This window comes from Carassius gibelio, chromosome B6, assembly GCF_023724105.1.
Source record: "Carassius gibelio isolate Cgi1373 ecotype wild population from Czech Republic chromosome B6, carGib1.2-hapl.c, whole genome shotgun sequence".
Taxonomy (NCBI): domain Eukaryota; kingdom Metazoa; phylum Chordata; class Actinopteri; order Cypriniformes; family Cyprinidae; genus Carassius; species Carassius gibelio.
In genome coordinates this window covers 6,671,773-6,695,171 of record NC_068401.1, presented here as the reverse complement: position 1 = coordinate 6,695,171, position 23,399 = coordinate 6,671,773, and the positions used below count along the sequence as shown (strand labels likewise).

Sequence of the window (23,399 nt, the reverse complement as noted above, 5' to 3'; positions counted from 1 at the left end):
AAGAGTCTTGGCTTCTTACACATCAAATTTCAGAGTGAACTTTGAACATTTCACATACTGTATGGAAGATTCTATGTAACATTTATAATGTTTTTCTTAAATCTCTTATTTTTGGGGTAAGAGCCCAGCTGAGAACCAAGTGCTTTATCAGGAAAGGTTTCATATCAGGGGGGAAATGTGTAAACTTTGATGTTAGATTTTATCTGCTTGGGTTTTCTCATTTTGTTGCATTATGTACAAGTTGATTTCTTTTAAGACCTTGATATCAAACCAAATGAAAAACATAAATCTAAGGGTTTGAATAATTGAGGGAAGAAATCCTTTGGGTTGTGGTAGTGTTGCAACAACAGCTTTTGAGCAATCGTATATGACCTTTCTATGCTTTTTTTTTTTTTTTTTTTTAAGCAGCATTACGCCTGCAGCAGTAGTGGGTTAGCATTTGAAGTTTTTACCTTCGAAATTAATAAAAAATTCAACATTGTAAAGAATGATTGATTGAATGCATGGATGGCAGGATTTAAGTCAGAAAGCAGATCCTGTTTTGCCATGTGCGATAGCACAAAATCACATTACGTTTTTCAGCTCATCCTGAGCACCAGATGTCTGCTTGCAGGTATTATATTCCTCGTAAGCGACTTATCAGACATTTTCAAAGCACAGCACTAGCATAAAAAAAAGATTTAAAAAAGAAATATCAAAATAACTTCAAGCTGGCACCCTCATGTTAGCTAGCACTGACTTACAGCTAACTTTAGCGTTTTGTTTACATCTTGCTTGCCTCATTGTCAATTTTCCTGTTAATTAGCACTCAAACATTTAATTAAAACTAAGAGTTTAAGTTCTTACGCTTGACCATTGCATATTTCTGAAAGTCTTGCTCATCTTTTTTTTTTTTAATAAAAATACTTCCTTATATTACAGTTGTATGTTACCTGCATGATGTTAGCTTAGCGCTTAGGGTTCATGGGTGGGAAAACCAAGCCGCTCAAGCCCCTTCTGTGCGCAAGCTAGCTGAAGCCCACAGCTATGGATCAGATCAAACTGTGATAAATGACCAGGACTCAGGCGGGAATCCTCCAAGACTGTTTTGTTTAATTAGCTAACGAGTGAGTGGGTTTGATTGGGCTAAGCCGGGGAGATACTATGTGCCTGTCGATTAAATGCGCTGCCGGGGAGCCAACAGCCTTGGCCAAGTAGAACATTACAATGTACTGCAAATGGATTTAGCATTGATGGTGCAAATGGAAAGCTCACATGCCAACATGTCTAACCTCGGAGTGGTTTGGTTGAATAAGATGTAGGTATGCGCCACAGAAACATGAAGGAGGCTTGTGACAGGAAATGCACATTGGTTTATTAATGCTTCAGTGCATTGTTCTTCCACAGATGCGGTTAGATGCTTATTAGATTGACAGCTGATTTCTTTATTGCTGTTTTGAGCTGCAATTAGATTTTGACTTATGCAAAGCCATTATAAAAGCACTCCTTTTAGTTTAGAGCCTTTCTCCAATTACAAAAATGTACTATTCTAGCAATTTCAAATAAAGAGTCAGCAGTTGAATTATTATCAGAAAGCGCTTCCTCTGAAAGGAAAATGTCCTTTATTGTTTTGATTCATGTATGGATAATAGAAAAAAATTGTGGTTCACCTTGCTCTTTTTGTGGCTCATACTTGACGGTGGAAATTGGAGAATGACAGGCATTGTGGGTAATTGAATCAGCAAAAGGTGAAACAATTGTAACTCCTGGAGGTCAGGTTTGAAAATGTTTTTCTGTGCTAGTAGAGGAACCAACCATTGACAGATGTGACATTAAGTGTATGCTGACATTTCGTGGAGAGGAACAGCCAAATGAGGATGCTACATCTTCAAAGTCTGGTCAACAGCACTCCTCTCAGAGTTGAGACCGTGATAGTGTGTTTAGATAGTGTGTGGAAACTACGTAGCTGGAAATTACTGCATTACTATTTCCATTGAGCTACAAATAAAATAGAATAAAATTAAATAAGTATATATTCAGATAAATTACCTTAAATTATAAATATCAAATGAAAGTCATTTTTTCTGAAAATAAAATATTTTTAATTGCAGTGAACTAAGTACAACAGACCTAGAATAAATAGTATAAATGTGATTTATACTTAAATTTCAAGTATGTTCTATACTTTACTTTCATTTTACAATTTACAGTTTTTGTCATTTGTCATTAACAATATGTACTGTTCAGATTATAGTGGGCTATTAAGAAATGGATTGTAATGAAAATAATATCAGTAGTCCTAAAAATAGGGTTCATATCATTTGAGCGGAACAAGGACATTTTTTGACAGTTTTTGGGAGATTTGACCAATTACGATAGTTGGATATTTGAGGATATTTCCATATATCTGTTTTCTTTCCACACTTTTACGTTAAGATATATTGTTGCCGACAAAAAACTATTTTCTTTAATGAAATCCAGTGTGATTAGCTCATTACGTGTGGCCTGATTATCCATTAACTGACCAATGTCAAAGAATAGCGCTCTGGTTTTTGAACATTGGTTACATACGACCACTCTCCCACTTGACTAGAGGCCAACTAATCATAGGGCACTGGTTATCCTTTCTGTCATTAATTTTCACCCCCTAAGCCACACAACCCTCCTCAGGCTGATTAATTTTCACCCTAGCATGTAGCCCCAATGCTAATTTAGTAACTCTAGGGAGGCGCAAGATTCATGAGCAGAGCCCACATATGCCATTTAGGCTCTGCTGAGAGAGGAAATGTCACCGTGTACTCTAGTTATGTTTATGCAAATGTAGTTTCCGGGCAGTAGAGTGACCTCTTTCCACTCATGTGTGATTTTTGACAGTCTTTTCTCCATCTTTCCTTTTTCCACTAACAGCTTTGACGTTCTCCTGGATTTTTAATGAGTACCCATCATTCGTGAAGCAAGATTCTCGCCGATTCGTGTCCCAGGAGACTGGGAATCTATACATCGCTAAAGTGGAGCCATCTGATGTGGGCAACTACACCTGTGTTGTGACCAATACTGTCACCAAGACACGCGTCCAAGGGCCGCCTACTCCTCTAATACTGCGCAATGACGGTGAGGATGCTTGTTGATATCTCGATATATATACCCCTATATGCATTATGGAATTCTGTAACTTTAAAGATCTAAAAAAGATGTGAAATATATGAAGAATACACAATTTATTCAAAGGTTAATAAGCTGTTTCTCTGCAAATTTTAAGATGCTGTGGCAGCATGTTTGGGTGCCTCTAGGCTGGCATTATCAAAGGCCCTCACACTGAAAGGTCATTTGTCTTAGGCTGATCTAATTGTTGCTTCTCTGTGGATTTACAATTTGATCACACTCATGTTCAAGGGTGATAAAAATAAATTGTCAAATATCCTAACAGACAAACGGAATCTAATTTATCTGACTGATAGCATAAAATAAACTTCTTTCAAACCACTCAGTGTTTTCTTTGAGAGGTAATGGTTTTTCTGTGTTTTAATTTATTTTTCTGTGATTGATTTGAAAGAAAAAAGTGTTTTTGTAACTAATCAACCGTTGTAGTTTTAAAGAGTGAATTATGATAGACATACGCAATTGAGTAATTAAGCAATTAAACAATTATCCTAATAATATTCTTATTTTTGCCTTTCCTCCACCTAGACTTTATATTTTATATTCGAAAAAGTAGCTTTAATTGGTGTCATATTTGAGATTTATAAGTAATACATGTCTTTTTGTTTTCACAATAGGCATTAATTAACCGCTGACAAATGTATTGCTTTAGTTGGTTCAGTGTTTATTCTTTTATGCAATTTATCCAGGATATGTGATGAATATGTTAGTAAAAGTTTAATTCAAAGCTTTCAATTGATGTAAGGTTTGTTAGGATATGACAATATTTGGCCGAGATACAACTATTTGAACATCTGGAATCGACTTAAGACTTTTGTATATACTGTATACCATTAAAAGGTTTGGGGTCAGCAAGTTTTTAAAGAGAGAAATTAACACATTTATTAAGCAGTGAAGACTTAAATTAAGACTTCTACACTGTTCTACAAAATTGACGTTCACAAATAAATGCTGTTCTATTGAACTTTCTGTTCATTAAAATATCAGAATCAGAATGAGCTTTATTGCCAGGTATATGCACATATGCCCAGGTATACACATATGACAGATTTGTTTTAGTGACAGAACTAATATATGTAAAAAATTTGTCACGATTTCCAAAAGTCAAGTCAAGTCTGCTTTATTGTCAATTCTTCCACATTTACAGCACATACTGTACATACAAAGAAAATTGAAATTGTGTTACTCTCAGACCCAGTAGAGCATTAAAAATGTCACGCAGAACAGCTGTTTTCAACATTGATAATGTTTTTGAGCAGCAAATCAGCATTCTAGAATGATGTCACAATATTACTGCTTTTACTATATTTGAATCGGAAAAGCATTAAAAAATCGTAGTGCCCCCAAACTTAGCAATGCATATTCAGGATATGTACAGTACATATATAACACAATTCAAACAAGACAACATTTGGACCTCATAAAGGGAAACTATAGTTTTATATTTATTTATTTTTAGGGTCCATCTGACTAAGACCCAAATGATGCCTTCCCTAAATTATGGTGTAAAACATGTTGTCTAAAAAGCTGATGTTTCTCTCGATGGTGTATGACCAACATGATCCGATCGATGGCTACTGTCACAGTGTGATCTCCAGGCACAATTTCAAACCCCATTGTACATTTCTTTCTACCTGGGATGATTGCCTCTCTTCAACCCTTCCCATTTGGCAGTGCTGACATAAACGGCCAGCGTTAGACATTACAGATAAGCATCTCTTTGAGTCCCTCAGACAGCTTAGTCGCGGAGTCCGATAGCACACCTCACAAAAACACAGAGGGAGATATCAGGGCTCCCTGCTATCCCAAAAGCCTTTCAGAAGCTAGAAAATAAATCATGCAATAATAATGAAAGGGAAAATCATGCAATTGCTTTTGCAATGGAGTAATTGATATCTTTTTTGGGAAATAATTGCGATTTTCTTTTTTATAGGTGTAATGGGAGAATATGAGCCAAAGATTGAAGTGCAGTTTCCAGAGATTGTTCAAGTGGCTAAAGGTTCAACCGTGCGTCTGGAGTGTTTTGCACTGGGGAAGTAAGTATTACAAAGAAGTCCTCAGTAGAAAGAGAAGGTAATCAGTCTTTGAATTACTGTTTGTTTTTGCAACTTAGTCCAGTACCGTCCATAAGTTGGCATCGCGTGGACGGAGTCCCATTCACTCGTAAAGTGGATGTAAGGAAAACCAGCGGTGTGATGGAAATCCCTTACTTCCAGCAAGAAGATGCGGGCACGTACGAATGTGTGGCGGAGAACACCAAAGGAAGAAACTCTGTGCAGGGAAAGCTGTCTTTCTTTGGTAAGTTGTCTTGAAATGCATGAATATTTGAACAGCAAAAGCCACATGTCACGTCCATTGAAGTGACGGACATGATGCAGGGCTCTGCCTTTCCAGTCATCAACCCTGCCCAGCAGAAAATCAACTTAAGGCCGGATGTTGTGCTTTAACAGTGCATCAAAATGATTAAAGCCTCCCGGTCGCGATGTCTCTAATATTTTTATCCAGATTAAAAAGATGAGAGGGTGACCTTGAGCCTGACCTTCTGTTTGTGTATGTGTGTGTTCCGTTCTACCAGATGGCACTGTGATTGGGATCCAATTTGACTCCAGATCAAAGCTGTTAAATTTACTATACTTAGATAAGGGGCACATATGTCAGGAAAACACTCAGCAGAGCAGCCTATGGATCTGTGATGACTTCTGATTTGTTTTTGTTTTTTTATCAATAAATATTTGTTGATTTTAAAGCACATTTGGAGACTCTGGACCCAACTGAAGACGTTCAGAAATAAAAGCTTAGTGGAGATTGCTTGTTTGTGTTATGGTCATGAATGATACATGAAATGAGAAGGCCATATAAGGAGAAGCTATTATTTTGTAAGGAATCGGATTTATAGTTTTCACCTGACGCATGATAAATGCCATAGGCTTGCATTAAGGACAGGAGTCAAGGCTCGTTGTACCTAAACAACTACCTAGCCTAGCAACTAGTAGTGAGGTCATTCAAAACAGTTCATAGCAATAGCAGTTTAATAAATATTTAGTTTCTTACTGTTCAGAAGTTTGGAGTCAATAAAATTTGTAAAGGTTTTTGAAAGAAGTCTCTAGTACCAACTAAGGCTGCATTTATTTGGTCAGTAATATTTTTAAATGTTATTAGAATTTAAAATAACTGTTTTCTATTTCAGTATATTTTAAAATACAATTTATTCCTGTTATACTAAAGCTGAATTTTCAACAGCCATTACTCCAGCCTTCAGTGTCGCGTGCGACTTCAAAAATCATTCTAATGTTCTATGATTTGGTTTCCAAGTAACATTTCTTAACGTTATCATAGTTGAAAATGGTTGTGCTGCTTAAATAAGAATTTTTGTTAATTTTTGTAGAAACGGTGATTGGTGACATCCTTGGTAAAAAAAAATTATAAAATAAAAATGTTTTTTTTTTTTTTTTTCTTACAGACTAAATATTTTTAAACAGTAATGTACAAAGTGTAAATCAAGTTGTTTGTTTATAAATAATATACCTGTCACAGCAGCTATTTATTAGTTAAGGATTTATATTCTATTAATTGCATGTGCACTTTCAGCCTACATCTGTTTACCTGTGCAAATTGGCATGAATTGTAAAAATGAGACCCCAATGGCTAGGTCTGGGTTTCTAGCAAGTATTTTGTGACTCAGAGGCTTAAGAAGAGAAGCATATTAAATATGAACTTTAAAATGAAGGGTTCATAACCTTTTCCCTTCACCGGCGTGTTTGATCCACAGCATTGTTCATACGAGACAGCTACCTATTAAGTAAGTACCTGTAGGCTAGAGAGCAGTGGGATTTATCGTCCCCTTATGGGATCTTGCACTGGCTCTAATGCTGTACCCGCATGCCCAGTGGCCCATTTACAGGAATAGTCTGCAAGGAGCTCGCTGAATGTTTTATTATCCCTGTTGTCTCATTGTTTATATTCCAAACAATGTGGAAGATGGGGGGACAGGTTCTTAGAAGAGGGAAGTTCTCCTAATGGGCTTCCCAGATGCGCGACGTAGCGGTGATTTATAAATGTATTAATTAGATAAATAGCTTGGGTATATTGTAAAAGCGAATGTAATCCAGCCAAGGAGGTGATTCGTCGTAGGCGTGGTTGTGTTTCACTAAGGCTTTTGCTCCTCAGCTCTTACGCCCCATTCTGTTTAGGAGAGACTTGATATTTATGATAATTCGCCTCGGTTTTCGCTTCGCTTCTGCTGTTCTTCAATCGTTTCCACCCCCGGCTCACCTCTCCTCCTGTGTATAAGTCAACTGCAGTATAAGGAGAAGGAGACAGACCTTTAGCGTCTGGTTAAACTGCATTGCCTGTGGTTATTAAATAAAACGAAGGTTTTTGTGGAGAAATATCTCACACTAAACCCGCATTGATCTCATCAACCAAATCATTAATGATGTGTATAATAAAAAGGTCATTTTTAAATGATTTTAATAAAATGTTGACGAAAATACAGCATCGCAGGATATTAACAATGCACTAACAATTGCTTGATGGAGAAGAGCATGGACAGTTTTTGTTAATATTGATGCATTTGAAAAACAAAAACTACTGTATTATTTGAAGGTTTGGGGTCAGTAATTTTATTTTTATTTTTATTTTTTTTAAGAAATGTATACTTTGATTCAGCAAGGACATAAAAACATGACAAAAGGTTACAGGAAAGACTTGATTGTTGCAAAAATATATATAAAATAGAATTATATAAATGCTATTCTGTTAAAGAATTCTGAAATAAAAATTCCACACAAAAAAAAAGTTAAACAGCACAACCATTTTAACATTAATAAAAATTATCAACGTGATGAAAAAATATTACTTGAGCACCATTTCAGCATATTGTAATAATTTCTGAAGGATAGTGTAATATTTTTTATATATTATTATTTTTTATTGAAATAATATTTGACAATCACTCTTTTTACTGTATTTCTAAACAAATAAATGCAGACTTTGTGAGCTTTTTTTTTTTAAATAATTTTTGAAAAAATGACGTCAAAGTATTGACAATGTAATGGATATTTTCATTTAAAAAAATGTACAACTGAACTATGCGTGTCTTGAAGCCAAATACATTTGTTTGATGGTTTTGACATACGTATGTAATTGAAAGTTTCTTAGATGGTGGTCTTTCTCCATTCAAGTGTATTAACTACATCAGATATCAGCTAAAATGGTCACGAGTGAACTGACTTGCCAAAAAAAGAGCTGACTTTGCTTTAAGCTATTAGTAATTATTTACAACACACCTTAAAGCCACAGCAGGCCTGTAAAAAAGCAGCGGCGGGTTGACGTTTATCCTGTTCGTGGCTCTGGGATCTTTCAATGGCAGGATTAGCCTACGGACAGACCTCTTGACTTACCACTCAGATCTCTCACTCCCTTCCCGTCTATTTCTGTCTCTGTGTCTCATTCTCTTCCCCAACGTTTTATCCCTTTGCCAGCCAGGTGATAAAAATCTGTAATCTTATTTCGAAGTCCCATGGAATTAGGCCTACGAGACATTCGTCAGCAGAGCGGGGGAATGAAGCGATCAATAAGTGTATCTCATGTTTATCACTTTCACTGGCAGCAGCAAAGCAGGAGGAGACACTCAAAGCCTTTCATTCTTTCTGCTTGCGTTGGCTTGATTAGCAATTGCCCTTAAATGTTTTTGTTGCCTTCTTTAGTCCTGTGCTTTGCTAGGCTATGAAGATTGAACAGGTACACATGTAAAGAGATGTTTTGTGTGTATTGATCATTCAAGGGGTCACTTCATATATAAATATATACTTTCACCCCATATCTTATCTTTAAAATTAATTGATTGTGCTGCTGTACATTTAAAGAAATTGTTCGCCTAACATAAAAATTCAAAAACCCAACAAAAGGTGGATTTCTGAAGAATAGCCATATACTGAAATAAGAGTCTGTCGAGTGCAAAAATGACAAAAAGGTCATCCTTACTGAACTAGAAAATGTAAGGAATGTTTAGTTTTCTCGTGATATGAACATTTTAAAGAGACATAACAAATGGTTTGAGTTTAGAACTTGGCAGGTAGGGTAAGGTCACTTAAGTTTCCCAAAATGGTTTTTACTTCCAGAGTTCCCCTACACAGACTGTTCTTCCATAGAGTACATTATGATTGCTAGGGACACAGAAAACATCTATCTATAATAATCACAGTATGCTACTGAATACGCATTCAGTTGGTATTAAGGATGCTGAGAGCTCATTTTGACCTCTCTACCTCTAATTCCTCTCAAGTTTGTCTTGTGGGCGTGAAATGTTGAGAGTGATTGTGTGGCCTGTGGGCAAGGCCAAGTCAGGCCCTGACTGCTTACTCTCATTTAAACAGTGGGGTTTAAAAGTCAATACTCTCCCAGTGTGTGCTAGATAGACTGAGTGGCAGTGACTAAGGGATCCAGACAGCACTATCGGATGGTTGACAGTTTATGACTTAAATGTGAATCAAACCAATGAGAGTCAAACCTGTTTGATTTATCTTTTTAAGAGTTGTTGTCACTCTTTACAGTGCAATTAGTGCCTGAAGGATTGAGGCTTTTCAAGCTTCAAAATAATGCAAAAGCACCATAAAAGCAGTATTGTGTCAGTGAAGGCTGCTTAAGATATATTCCAAATCTTCTGAAGTCATACAATGGGTTTAATAGTGATAAAGTGACTAAATTGTAAGCTGTTTAACGATAATCATCCTGTTGAGTAACTAGTGAACCACATAAGCTCAGCTCGTGAATGAATCATTTCAACTGTTTTTGCAAACAAATGATTCATTAATTATATTTGACTCAAAAGAAAAACATAACTTCTTCCCATTTCCAATGGAAAACAGTTATCAGATAAACTTTACACTTGTTATATATAAATATAAATATATATATTATTGTTTGTTTGTTTCTATGTATGCATTCTCCCCATTCTTATCTGTCTTTTAGTGTCCTATTAGGGAAAATGCTCATAAATGATTATTTGCTCTAAGTCAATTATTTACTAGGTTTGAGTTACATGCATTTAAAAGATAAAGATCAATACAGTTTGTTTATAATTAAGCCATAATTTACCCTGATGGTATTGGTTATGGTAGTTTATGATACTAGCTTTTAGACAATACTAATATATAAGATGTGATTTCCTTTCTATACCCATCTAATTGGAAGTGTGAATCAGTAAAACCTGACTGAATGTTTCCTTATATGCCATTATTGTGATTACATCACACCATTTCCACAGTTCATTGCTCTAATAATGCAAGTCCGCATTGAAGGACACATAACAAGTAATAATCAAGGTTAAAGTAATGCTGTGTATTCATTACCTTTGTTGTTGGTTGTTTCAGCCTCCCCCCAGCTAATTGAGAAGCCCCAGGATGTGCAGAAGGCCATCGATGACTCTCTAGTGTGGGAATGCAAGGCCACAGGAAAACCTAAGCCCTCTTATAGATGGATGAAGAATGGAGAGAACCTGGAGCCCACTGAGGTTAGTTCACCTCTAAGGTTTGAGGACTTTTGTAATAGTAGTAAAGATACAAAAAATTACAGCTCACCCAAAACAGCAAATTCAGTATTCATTTGACTTGCTTTCTTCTGTGGATCACGCAAAAATAGATCTTAAAAGGATCTAAGCCATGTATGTTTTTCTTCATTGTATGGCCAAAGTATTTCATATTGTTGAAACATATCAAAAAATGTTTGTTCTACATATGAAATCAAATCATAAAGGTTTGGAGTAAATGGTAAACCTGCATGTGTGCATGAATTATCAATTTAAATATTGTATTTCAAAAAATAGGTTTAGTATTAAAAAATCTATATATATTATATATATAAAGAAAGTTAAGAAACTAGTTATTTTTTGTCTTGTTTTTAGGTTATATCAGTGATTTAGTAGCAGTCATCTGCCAGCCATCTTTATTAACCTTGTGAGACAACTGCTTGAGAGCGTATTTCTTAATGGCTTTTCTATAACCGCCTAAATCAGAGTGAATCCACTGGAGTACCTGATATGTCATTCTGCGGACCCTCTATATAGGCCACTCCAGAATTATCGAAACAATAGGAATGGACAAAATTGAGACCATAAAAGCTTCCAAATATCCACCACTTGTTCTGGCAATGAGAGGGAATAGCTCTGCAATACTGCAATAAACTCAAGATGGCAATAGGTTGCAGAAAGCACTAGCAATGCTCTCTAACAACACATTTTAAAGATTGAACCAACACATTTTCATTTCATACCTCTTCCTTTTTTGTGGCTTTGTAAAAGTTATTCTTTAGATGCGACTTTTGCAGCCCAATTTACTTCCACTGTGTGACTTTTCAGGATGTTTAATGTGGAAAAAAGGCTATTTTTATTTATCAGGAATTTATTGAAATATAAAAAATTGGCTCTTCAGGACTTTGCCGGAGGGTTTTGAAGTCTACACCTGAAACACTGATAGCGCAAAACTTCTGCAGCCTTTGTGAGGTCAAATGAAAAGTCATTTGATGTGGCATTTTGATGAAACGCAGCCATTTTATTTAGTTTTTTGGAATAACATGCTCTTATGAATTATGCACTATAAGATCAGTAAAGTGCATTAAGTAAACAGGACAGTTTTGATTTCAGTTTTGATTGGCTTTAAATAAGGTGCAGAGAGGAGCATGCTAATTACAGCTCTTCTAATCATCATTACAGCTCATCATTACATAAACATAATTACTGGTTTACACTCTGCAAACATCACCAAACAACACAAGCTCATAATATGAAGGACATCTAAAATGTCCTTAAATAAAGATAAAATACATTTAATGAACATTAAGGCTTGATTTAATACAATCATTCATAGCCGTGGACACAAGATGTACACTTAGCAATCTCCCATTAAATGCTCCAATCTAAAACAGCAGAATTTGAAGTTTCCTTTAGGCCATTAGGAGAAGGTTTATTAACCTTTACTGTGTACCAGACGGGCTTTTATTGTTTTGTCTTTCTCTGAAATCCATTTAAACTATAGTGAAAGAGGTGATAAACATTTATATGTCTCGACACTCTGTGTAATATACAACCTGTCTCCACTGAGAGCATTTCACCCAGAATTCCAAACTCTAAACGCATGAAGATATTTTTAGAGACTAGTGCAACTATGGTGTGGTGAATAAACAAATCAGTAAACTTCATGTAAATTAGCCTTGCTATCCGATGCTGGTGCAAACAAAACAAAAGATATCGATCCATTTAGAGACTGTTTATGTGTTCAGAGACATGGCCGTTTTTCATTCTTCATCTGTCACTCATTCTTTTTCATCTTTCATCCCACCAGATTAGAACATCTATCAGCGCTGCATAATTAGCAGTCTGTCTATTTTATTTTCTTGCACTTTATTAGAGAACCCGTTCCAACAGAATACACCGCAATCAAAAAAAAAATAAAGTTATTTTATATGCTTTGGACCTAGCAAATAATTGATAATGCCGATTTAGCTAGTTAGGCTCCATGTTCATTGAGTGAATTTGGATTTGAAATAGCGAATTTGCATAATGGTCAATGTTTTTCAGGTATGTTTTGTGCCAAGGTAATTGCTGAAAGGTACACTTGAATTTTAAATGCAATGAAATCTCTTTATTTTGCATTCATGGTTGTAAAAATGATTTGAAAGACCTTGCGCCTTTCTGGAAGCATGTCTCTTTGAGCACTAAACAAATACCACCTGGTTTGTACTATGACAGACTAATGTCTCAAGGGCACAACAATCTCTTGATTGAATCATAGCCCTAGCTTACGTTTTGATTCCGAAATGTTGATTTTCAATGCATCCCGGTTAAATGAATTAATCAGTGCAGAATTATTACAATCTCCAAATGTCACCGTCAACATCAGAGCTTTAATCAATTGTATAACTAAAGGTCATTGATGTAGCAAAAGCATGGGTTGTTGACTTATACCATTTGTTATTTTCACTGGGCTTAATCAATGGGGGACCTTTCATGTTCTTTCTGCCTTATTGGAACGCAGCATTGCTAAGGTGACCAGCTAAAAAACGCTTCTTTGTAAATCGCTGTGATGCTCCAGTCGCTGAGAAAAAAGGGATATGATGAGAGGCGCACACCGTGTCTCAGCTAATCTAGTAATAAACGTGTCAATGATCTTGTTCACCCGTATCATTGTGCTTTTTTGATACCAGCTCGTACAGCTTAGACTCAACATAGCTTATATTTGTAGTAGTTTGATTTAAAATGTAAATCGCATAATATAAAACAGAGTGTTTACAACGGCTACGGACTGGTAATGAGGCCTAACATGTACAGTGTTTTGAATGAAAGGAGACATTATCGTCTTTTCAAAGGCACAGATTTAAATCAAGTCTTAGGAAATGAAAACTTCCAAGCAGCCGTGCACACGCACTTCATATCAGGATGAGATTTGCCGCAACCGTAGTCATGCATTGCATTTTATGTCCTGACCCGATGGATTTCGAGCAGTGACATTGCCAATCATGGCATTTCAGCGCAGGCGTGCAGATGGTCCCCTCCCTCAGGTCCCGCCAAGTGCAAAACTGCTGATTTAAGAGGAACGTCACGGTTAATTAGTACAGTAGTAAAGTGAAGCATCGTCTCACTCCAAACTGCTGTATGCCACTATGTGATTTTCTGTGCAGACTTATTTGTTCCATATTGTGCATTCATCCCTTCCTTCTCTTTTCCATTTTTAAAGTACTCACCGACACAAATCTCATTCAAGCGCAGATTATCCTGATGACAGTCTGCTGTTTTATATCCCGTGACTACAGTAAAGATTTAATTGGCGTTATAGGATTTTAAAGAAATGAGCTCCCTCAAAAATGGAAGTTGTGTCAAATTGTGTACAAGGTAAATAAGGATAAACAGAAGAAAATTACATCAAGACAAAAATAAACCAAAACGTTTACATATGTGAACGCATTTGACAAATATTGATTTTAAGTATTGTTCGATTCTCGACTGTTGTTCGACTTCAAAATGATTTTCCGCCATAATAAATATTTACTAGTCATTAAACCGGTTCATTCAAAAACCAGATTCTTTCAGGAACAAAAAAACATGACTGACTTTGTGAGTCTGGAATTTTCACTCAGCAGTTCGTTCAAAACATAGAATCATTCAGAAACGGAAAACATGACTGTCTTAATGATTTAGTCATTGATTCTTTCACTCAACCAGTTTATAAAAAACAAAAAGGGACCCACTTTATATTAAGTGGCCTTAACTACTATGTACTTGCATTTTAATTAATGATTTAGCACAATGTACTTATTGTGTACATACATGTTTTTACATTGTACTTATATTTAAAAAGAACTACATGTAATTACATCTGTATTTAATTTCTGTAATTACATTTATAATTACACTGTTGACCCATACTTTACACCTTAACCCACCCTTAAACTTACCCATACCTCCAACCCTCTCCCTAACCTTACCCCTATCCCACCTCAATAGCAGCAAAAGTGTTTTACAATACAATATGAACACAATAAGTACATTCTACTTATTTTTTTATGTAAGTACATAGTAGTTAAGGCCACCTAATATAAAGTGGGACCAAAAATTGATTCATTTAGGAACATGACCAACTGTGGATTTCTCTTTGGCTTCATTATTTGGAGTTGTTTTCATTTCATTTTGGCAGAGCAAAAACTGACAAGAAGTTACTCAGTATTAACTTGTTTATTGAGCTATTATATTAAAGAAATACCACATTCATAATTTTGCTGTCACTCTGAATGTCAACACAGCTGTGATGTCAGGGTTTTTTCCTCCGGTTTTTGTGTGAACTATTCCTTGCATATGAAGAATAAAGTTAAAGGGCAAAATGTTAGATATGAAAGGACAGAATACACTCTAAACCACAGCAGAGAGTGTTCTGCCACTTTTCATGCCAATTTTTAATATCAACCTGTCTTTTTATGAGCCTTTAAAATGTTGTTTATGCCTGTTGGAAGGAAACATGAGGTGGAAACTAAATGCTCTCAAGGTTACTGAGGCTGAAGGTTTATATATTTATTTCTAAATACAGTATATATACACCTTTGATTGTAGTGTCCTGGTGTTTTAAGATGTCTTTGGCATTTTAAAACCTGTTTCTATATTTTATGTTGTTTTATACACTATATTCATCAAATAAGTTTGGTTAACATCAGAAGACATGCATCTACATTGCATCACATATTAGAAATGGCATAAAGCTGTCAGCTTTAAAATATTAACCCAGCTTGTTTATAATGGCAAATATCATCCAGCCTCCCAACGGCTTGTCCGCGGAATACAGAGGCTTGAGCCCCTGTTAAGAAGTAAACAAGCCAGGACTTTATTTCCATCTCATAAACATACAGATTTATTGCCATCGTTTTTGAGCAGCCTCCCTACGCAGTGTCTCCCATTAGTAATGAACACCCAGATTTATGATCGTTTCCATCAACCTCCAGACATAATTTACCTTCCCAGACACGTTGTGCTTTTATGCAGATTAGCAATCTCAGTAAAAGACTCTTAACGGAGATATCCTGTTTTCCACAGGAGAGGGTGCAGGTCATTAATGGCGCCCTGTCCATCACTCGCCTGGCACTCTCCGATATTGGAATGTACCAGTGCGTGGCTGGGAACAAGTATGGAGAAGTGTACTCCAATGCTGAACTCAGAGTTATCGGTAAGTGAAACCTGGTTAATTGCGTTTGACTGAAATGTTAGTGTGGTTTGTAAATTTACAAAGCACAGAATAATGTCTGCATTAATGTAGCTTACACTCTTTATCTCAACTTCATGCTCCTGATAATGGCCACTTATGAGTTGTATAATGTAATTATATGTGTAATATTGTTCATGACGTGTACACATAGGCATTTCATTCTTATTTAGAGGCGAACTTCTGTCAAGGAGATTTTTATTGCTTAAAATTTAATGATTGATTCAAACAAGCTTTTGAAACTCCTCCATCTACCATTGGTCAGATAAACTAAAAGCCCCGCCCCACACTCACACCAATGGTTAAGCCATGTTGCCAGGTTGGACAAATTACATTCTTCTCCTGGTACAAACAGTATACTAAAATAGAAGACTTATTCGCTACATACGTTATGACCAACACTAAAACAGGCAGTGAAGCATGATTACAGAATGAGTTGCTCTTATGAGTCGTGAATTATATATATAGTTCAACCAGTATAGACTGATTCCTGAATGAGTGAATCATATGAGATGGTACTTTTTAAGTGAATCAAAAACATAAAGCTCAACCACTATAGTTTGATTTCCAAACAAATTAGTGAATCATTCAGCTTACCAACGGCTGCTGATTGTTCAAATGACAAAGTGTAAATAAAGATAGCCATTATGCATATCAGTGGTATTTTCTCAAAATAAATGAATGATGTCATTACATGTTTTTTTGTTATTTTAGTATTGTTGTCTAGGCTAGATTTGGATTGCATTTATGCTGCAATGTCGAATTTCACATTTGTCAAAGGTTTATTTTAATGTATTCATTAGTGAAATATCAGTAGGCAGTGTAAGTACATTTTCTGTTTCCAAATATATATCCCTTAAAAGTACTAAAAATAACCTATCCTATAGTTTGAGCCAGTAGCTGACATTTCAGGTTTCTCAAACACACAGAAATGTTCCGGAAGCTCTGCAGTGTTTGCATTTATTTAGGGAGTCAACCTACAAATGACTACTGTAAAAGGTTTTCTGCACATTAAATAGAGATTGCGACTGTCGTGGCCAGTAACATGCATTTACTTGCCGTCTATATCCACATTCTGTTCACCCACGACTTTCTTTGTTTATTGTTTTGCCATTAAAATTCAACCGCCAAAGTGGCCAAGACAGTGAACTCACAGGAGAATAATTGTCTGTCCCTCACACAGATAAAATAATTGAAGTGCCTTTTAAAAGACAGAGTGTGAAGATTGTAAAGCCGGAGAAATTATCATAATAAAAACTCATTTGAGTGGGAATAAAAAAGGAAAGGACATGACATTTTCCCTTTGTTTTTCTTAGCAGAGAAAAGGAGCGTGTGATAATTAAAGTGTGCCACATACACTGAGCCTCTGCTCTGCTCTGCTATCTCTGTTTCTACATCATATGTACCCGCGTACTCATGTCTTCCTTTGAAGTACAGTGATTAGAGTGGATGTGCTCTAAAAAGTCCCTAATCCTAGTGTCTGCGTACCTGTAATTATGGTCAAATATGAAGGAAAAAATTGGCCTGATGCACGAAGGTCTTTGGTTGTTAAATATTATTGTTGTTAAATATTTCAACAGGCCTTTGTATTTCCTTTATTCAGTAGTTAAATAAGATATAAGACATAAAAATAATGAATAAAGGAATAATGGGGATAAGAAAGAAATGGAAAAATTACAAATCGGATACAAGCTAGATAAGCACCAAATGCAAACCGCTATGCCACAACTCTGATGTTTTCAGCCTATACTGTTTGCACAGCAACATCGATATTTTTGTATTATTATTATTTTTTTAAATGTTTAATTTATTATTTTTTTTAAGAGAAAGACAATAGTATATTTGAATTGTGTATATCTACTAAAAGTGGATTTTGTTATGCCATTTTACTTGTTTTAATCCCAAGCATTCCTTTGTTTGTGTGTAATTAAAAATAGTTGCATGAGACAGAGTTTCAGCTGTTATTTTTATTCTGTGCTTTCTGTTGACGTATGCTCTTCATAAAATCTAAAACTTGTCTTGCGTTTCAGCTGTCGCTCCTGATTTCTCCCAAAACCAGCTGAAGAGTCACACTTTAGTCAAAGAAGGCGGCGATGTTCTCATTGAATGCAAACCCAAGATGTCTCCTCGAGGCATGATCTCCTGGCGCAAAGGCAACGACGCCCTCCGAGAAAACAGCAGGTAACTCCCTATCCCACTCAGATGCCATTAGTCATATCTGCTGATGTTTTTCATCTATTTTAGGCTTTTTACATAATGCTACAAAACCAGAGCTTTTCCAGACTGATGCAGGAACAGTCAAACAGGACTGTGGGATGATGAGCACACAATACTGCGCTTGTGCTCCAGATCTGGGTTTTTGATATAATGTCTTTGTCAAATCATTTCTGTTATTCACAGCAACAAAGCACTGCCACTGACTTTGGCCATTTATCTCTGCCTGTGGAATCCCACTACAGCAGCCAGAGAAAAGCATGTCTCAGCATGTCTCTGCTAAGGGTCGCAACAATATAGCTCTAGTGGGCTTTGTGTTTCAGTTTCAACTGCTCTTTTCTCTTTCTTTCATTCTATTTTACTATTACTTTCTGTTATTTGCTCACTCCCCTAAACACAAGAGCCTCATAATGGGCTATTTTCTGCAAACATGTATTGCGGATCTTTTAACGTGTGCCCTTTTATTAAAAGAACTTGCTTAAAACATTCTTAATACACTGTGAAATATTATATGCATATACAAGTATTGTTTGTATATGCATATAATGCAAATTATCTCATTTATTTTATTACTTACACTATCGTTTAAAAGTTTGGAGTCAGTCGTTTTTTTGACAGAAATCAATATTTGTATTCAGCAGTTTTATTAAGTTTTATAAACTTTTATAACCGGTAGGTTGATCAAAAGTGACAGCAAAGACATATATATAAAATATAACTTTCTGTTCATTGAAGCAAGTGTTTCCGAAAGAAGCACAGCTAAAATGTAGCATTTTTTATAATAATAAGACAACACCAAATCAGCATATTAGAATTTCTGAAGAATCATGTGACAATTTTGCTGGATATTCAGCTTTGACATCATAGAAGAAATAAACAAATATATGTATATATATATATATATATATATATATATATATATATATATATATATATATATATATATATATATATATATATATATATATATATATATGTACTGTATGTGTGTGTGTTTTTATTCAAATAGAAAATAATGATATTTGTATTAATATTTTACAATATGATTGTTTTTTTCTGTATTTTGTCTTGGTCTTGGCAAGCATATGAGACTTCTTTCAGAAACATTAAAACTAATTACCATCCCAAATTTTGAATGGTAGTGAACTTCATACCCAGACAGTATTTTATCCATATTAGACCAGTCTAAAACCAGTCTAAAGTGGTTTATAGTGGTTCATCTGGTCTCCTAGTCTGGTTCAGTTCATGTTAAGTTTTTTTTAACCCAGTGGCTTCCCAGCTTGTCCAGCTGCCAAGTTCTTACTATACTTTTTTTTTTTTTCCAGCAGGGCTATGATGTCCTAGAAAGACATTTACATTGTCATATTTGCATGCAGTGTATTTTTGCACCTACTTATATTTTGTCTAAAAGATTTACATTTCACGTAGGATTCACTGAGCACACTCAATTATTCAAATGAAGCCTGATGTCCTTATTAACAGCTCCAGTATGGATCACGCAGTCGCCAATAACCAGACTCCGCAGGTTTATCAGGTGACCAGTGATGTCCCCCCCTGAGCAAAGGCAGGGTGTTAATCAACTTCTCTGCACTCTTAGTAGGAGGTCAGCGTCCCTGCCAGACCAGCCTTTATCAACAAACATATGTTCCCGTCTCAGCTATAGAGTGGCAGCCAGACACAGCTTGATACAAGTGCAGTATGTCACCGACCCGGAGCGTTTGCGTCTGACCACACTGGGATAGGCAAAGTTCAGCGCGCCTGTGTGTGTTTGTGTATGCATCTGTCAGTGTGTGCACACCACGGTTGCCCATCGTTTACATATACAAAGCTGGTGTTGGTGCTCATCAAACAGAGTGGCGGGCCGTTTGCATAAGGGTTACACTGCCAATGTCCTTGAGCTGTCCTGAGTGAGAGGACAGCAAAGCTGACGAATTCTTGATGTCTGCACCTTGAAGAGTCAAGGCAGGAAATTGATTTGCCATGTGTCGTCTTTTTTCTTTTCACTTTGTTTTGCATCTCATCCTTATTCTTTTAAACAGTATATTCAGGCGATTTATTCAGATTTGAATATAGAGAATATGTGTTGCCTAGTTTGTTATGGTTTAATTTTAGGAAATCTTGCGCACTGCTTATGAAAAAGTTTTTGCCACGTGATTGCATTCAGTGACAAAATATCATAGTACGTGGCTTTATTTTCAAGGATAGAACATGCATTCTTTTCAAGCAAAACATTTATAAAAAAAAAAAATTTTTAGATTTTAAATGATAAAACAAAACCATTTGGATACTTAATTGCTGTCATGCTAAATTCTGGTCACTGGCTTCATAAATCCACTAAAAGTTTTAAAAACAATTGTTCGGAAAAATGAAGTTAGCCTGATATTTTGTTGAGTAATGCAATCAAATTTAGACATTTTAAGTGTGGCCTAAGTGTCCAAATACTTTTTGGGGGATGCTCTATCTTGACCTTATTATGGAAGACTTTTATTGTCTTGCCTGGCACGAAACCATCCTAAACCTACCACTTTAGATAATAGTCTTTGCTGTGCTTTATTTGCTATAAATATCGTGTTAGGCAGTGCTTGTTTTCTTTTGAGGAACCAAGTGTTCTGTGGTTAGAAAGATTGCGACGAGCCTTATTTGAATTTTAAGGAGCCATTTAGGTGTCAACGGGGAGTTTTTGTGTTGCATTTTGACTCCAAAGAATTGTCTTTCAAAAAAAAAAAAGACATCATATTTTTCAAGATATTTAAAGAATAAATCTTGCCACTCTGCTTATGCAGTCAGGGGGGAAAAAATAAGACAGTGAATAAGTATTTATTAATGGAAAATCAGAACATTATTTTTTTAATGCCGTTTGCGCCTTCTCAGTGGTTTAGAACAAAATAATGCTCTTTTTTTGCTTTTGATAGGGAATGGATTTCCACATAGAGCTCCTCACCTATCTTTGACACACAGGTAATTAAAAAGAAAAATGGATAAATCACAAGTTTGCACGTTCATGTCCAAGGTTGTATTGTGGTCAGGGAGGCCTGGTCAGAATGTTTGATTGCATTGTCAATAGATGGAAGCCAGCCAGGGAACTTTCTGCAGAATTGAATGTATTTCTGGAAAGTGCTGACTTTCTTTCAAGCTCCTTCGGCGATGTCTTGCACACCTACGCACACATGTGAATGCAAATCTTTGTGAACTGATATTCATTTCAGTTACTTGTTATAAAAACTGCATAAGCTTCATTATGTACAACAAACTTCCTGTGAGTTGTTAGTTTTTCAAGTGAAAGTACTTTCTATAATCACTTCAGTGTTCGAATAGCAACTATATAGCATGTATAGCTAGATTAGACAATAGTTTGAGTTTGGGGCAGAACTATGTTAAAGTTTTTGACTCAACTAAAGCATAATAATACCATAATATGTTTGCAGATATTTAAGAAACATGCTAAGTTAACATTACTTGTTTATCTGAAAAACAATGCTACATTCAGTTATTCTCCCTTGAAAATGCGCGTTCCAGGCCCTTTTTTGGTTTGTGAAACCTGCCCACTGCCAGTTTACCCAGTTGTATTTCGGCACCCTGGGTCGTCAGTTGGTGGAAAACAAAGCGTATTTAATTTTATTAATCATCAAGTTCTCATTCTTGTTGGTTTTGTCAATCTGGCAACCTGAGTGTACTTCAAGTCTGAGGAGGAGGGGCCTGGTGAAAAAAAACACTCTCCAATATTTTGAATTTGGACTGTAATACCTAGTTCAACCTCTGTGCCAATCTTACATACAGCACCATTAAACGACCAACAGAAGACAGGAGCTTAAATAAATTAGGCTACATAAATTGATATACATAATAAGGGTGTAACAATATATTGTGTCGCGATATATTGCAATAGAAAAATGCAACACTGTATATTGTGGATAGCAGAAATATGTATTGTACAGTGTTCACAATAAAAATTATGTCTAGACAAATTTAATGTTTTCACATAAAAATAATAATCAAAGAGTACATCAAATATGGTAAACCTGGAAGCTCACACATTTCAGCTTCTGTGTTTATTAATTATTAGTAGTAAATGAAAAATAACATAACAATAATTAAAACTTCTCAAATGTATGTAGTCAGGGACAGTGCAAGCTTTTGTGTCTAGGATTGCAAATGCGGTTTCATGTTGGCTTTAGGATGTGTTTTATTCCACTTATTTATATTGCGTCCCTGTCAGCTCTTGCTAACCTTGTAAACAGCAGCAGGTATAAAGACACCACTCTCATTAAGTGGAAATGCCATTAGAGACTAATTCATAATCAGATGTATTGTTTTATGCAAATGGGTGTTAGCGTGTGCGTGCGTGTATGTGGATGCATGCTGAGTGCAAGCACCTGTCTGGGAGCCAGACCTAATCAAAGCAGGGTGCATTTGAACTCCTTTTGTGTAAGATTAATTGGCATAATTGTGCAAGCTCTCCTTGATGGTGGAGAAGGAGAGGAGATGGTGTCACCAGCAGGATAATCCATCTTCATAGCAGCATTCCCTTTTTTTCTGCAAGAGAGGAGAGGAGAAAGATTGAAAGGGAGGGAGGGATGCATGCAATTTCCATATCCTATCCTGAAAAGTCTGTCTTGCAGGATTGACTAAAAATGAGCTCCTAAAACCTACTGCCAGATTCTTGAAGATAAATTCTTCAAACAGTGGTGCAAGAGGATGTGGTGCTGGTCCTTCAAAAGTCACTCAAAACTTATCTGTCCATGAAGCCTATAAAAAAATGAGTCTTCATGTATTTCACAATACTTCTGCATGTCATTCTTATTAAGTGAGGGTAATTGTTTTAGTATTTTTGTTTTTTGATGGTGGTGGACACTGAATGTTTCCTGATGGTTTTACACCTAATTCTTCACATCAATTCTTAAATATTTTGCAGTTAACATGTCTTTTCCTCTCCACCTGTTTTTACTGACCCCGCTGACCCAATGAGCATTTTGCTGTTCAATGGTCACGCCTTAGCTTTGCAATTTCTGTATTGCATTAGTTTTGAATATTCTCATGGGAATGTAATAATTTTTGACTTTTTAGTCTGAGTTAAATCTATTTTTTGGCTTATTTTACCTGTAAAAGAAAACCTATACACCTTAATATAATGAGTTTTTCACTTCCAGCCTTCATTGACAATTATATATCACTTATAGATGATTAAATACAAAAAATAATAGTAGTTATTAATATTGATGTGGTTTGGAATTGTTAAAATGTGCTTTTTTTGTTTGTTCGTTTGCTTTTCAAAATTGCATATATATATATATATATATATATACACAC

At 35.7% G+C, this 23,399-nt stretch overlaps 1 protein-coding gene across 2 annotated transcripts in view; it reads left to right on the top strand.

Moving 5' to 3' along the window:
• Positions 1–23,399, top strand: part of cntn4 (contactin 4) — a 121,733-nt gene that overhangs the window by 64,182 nt on the left and 34,152 nt on the right. For both annotated transcript variants that reach the window (XM_052559638.1, XM_052559637.1), the window contains exons 6-11: positions 2,887–3,090; positions 5,072–5,174; positions 5,252–5,436; positions 10,512–10,651; positions 15,713–15,842; positions 17,909–18,059. In XM_052559638.1, the coding sequence (XP_052415598.1) occupies positions 2,887–3,090; positions 5,072–5,174; positions 5,252–5,436; positions 10,512–10,651; positions 15,713–15,842; positions 17,909–18,059 (913 nt within the window). The remainder of the gene's footprint in view (positions 1–2,886; positions 3,091–5,071; positions 5,175–5,251; positions 5,437–10,511; positions 10,652–15,712; positions 15,843–17,908; positions 18,060–23,399) is intronic.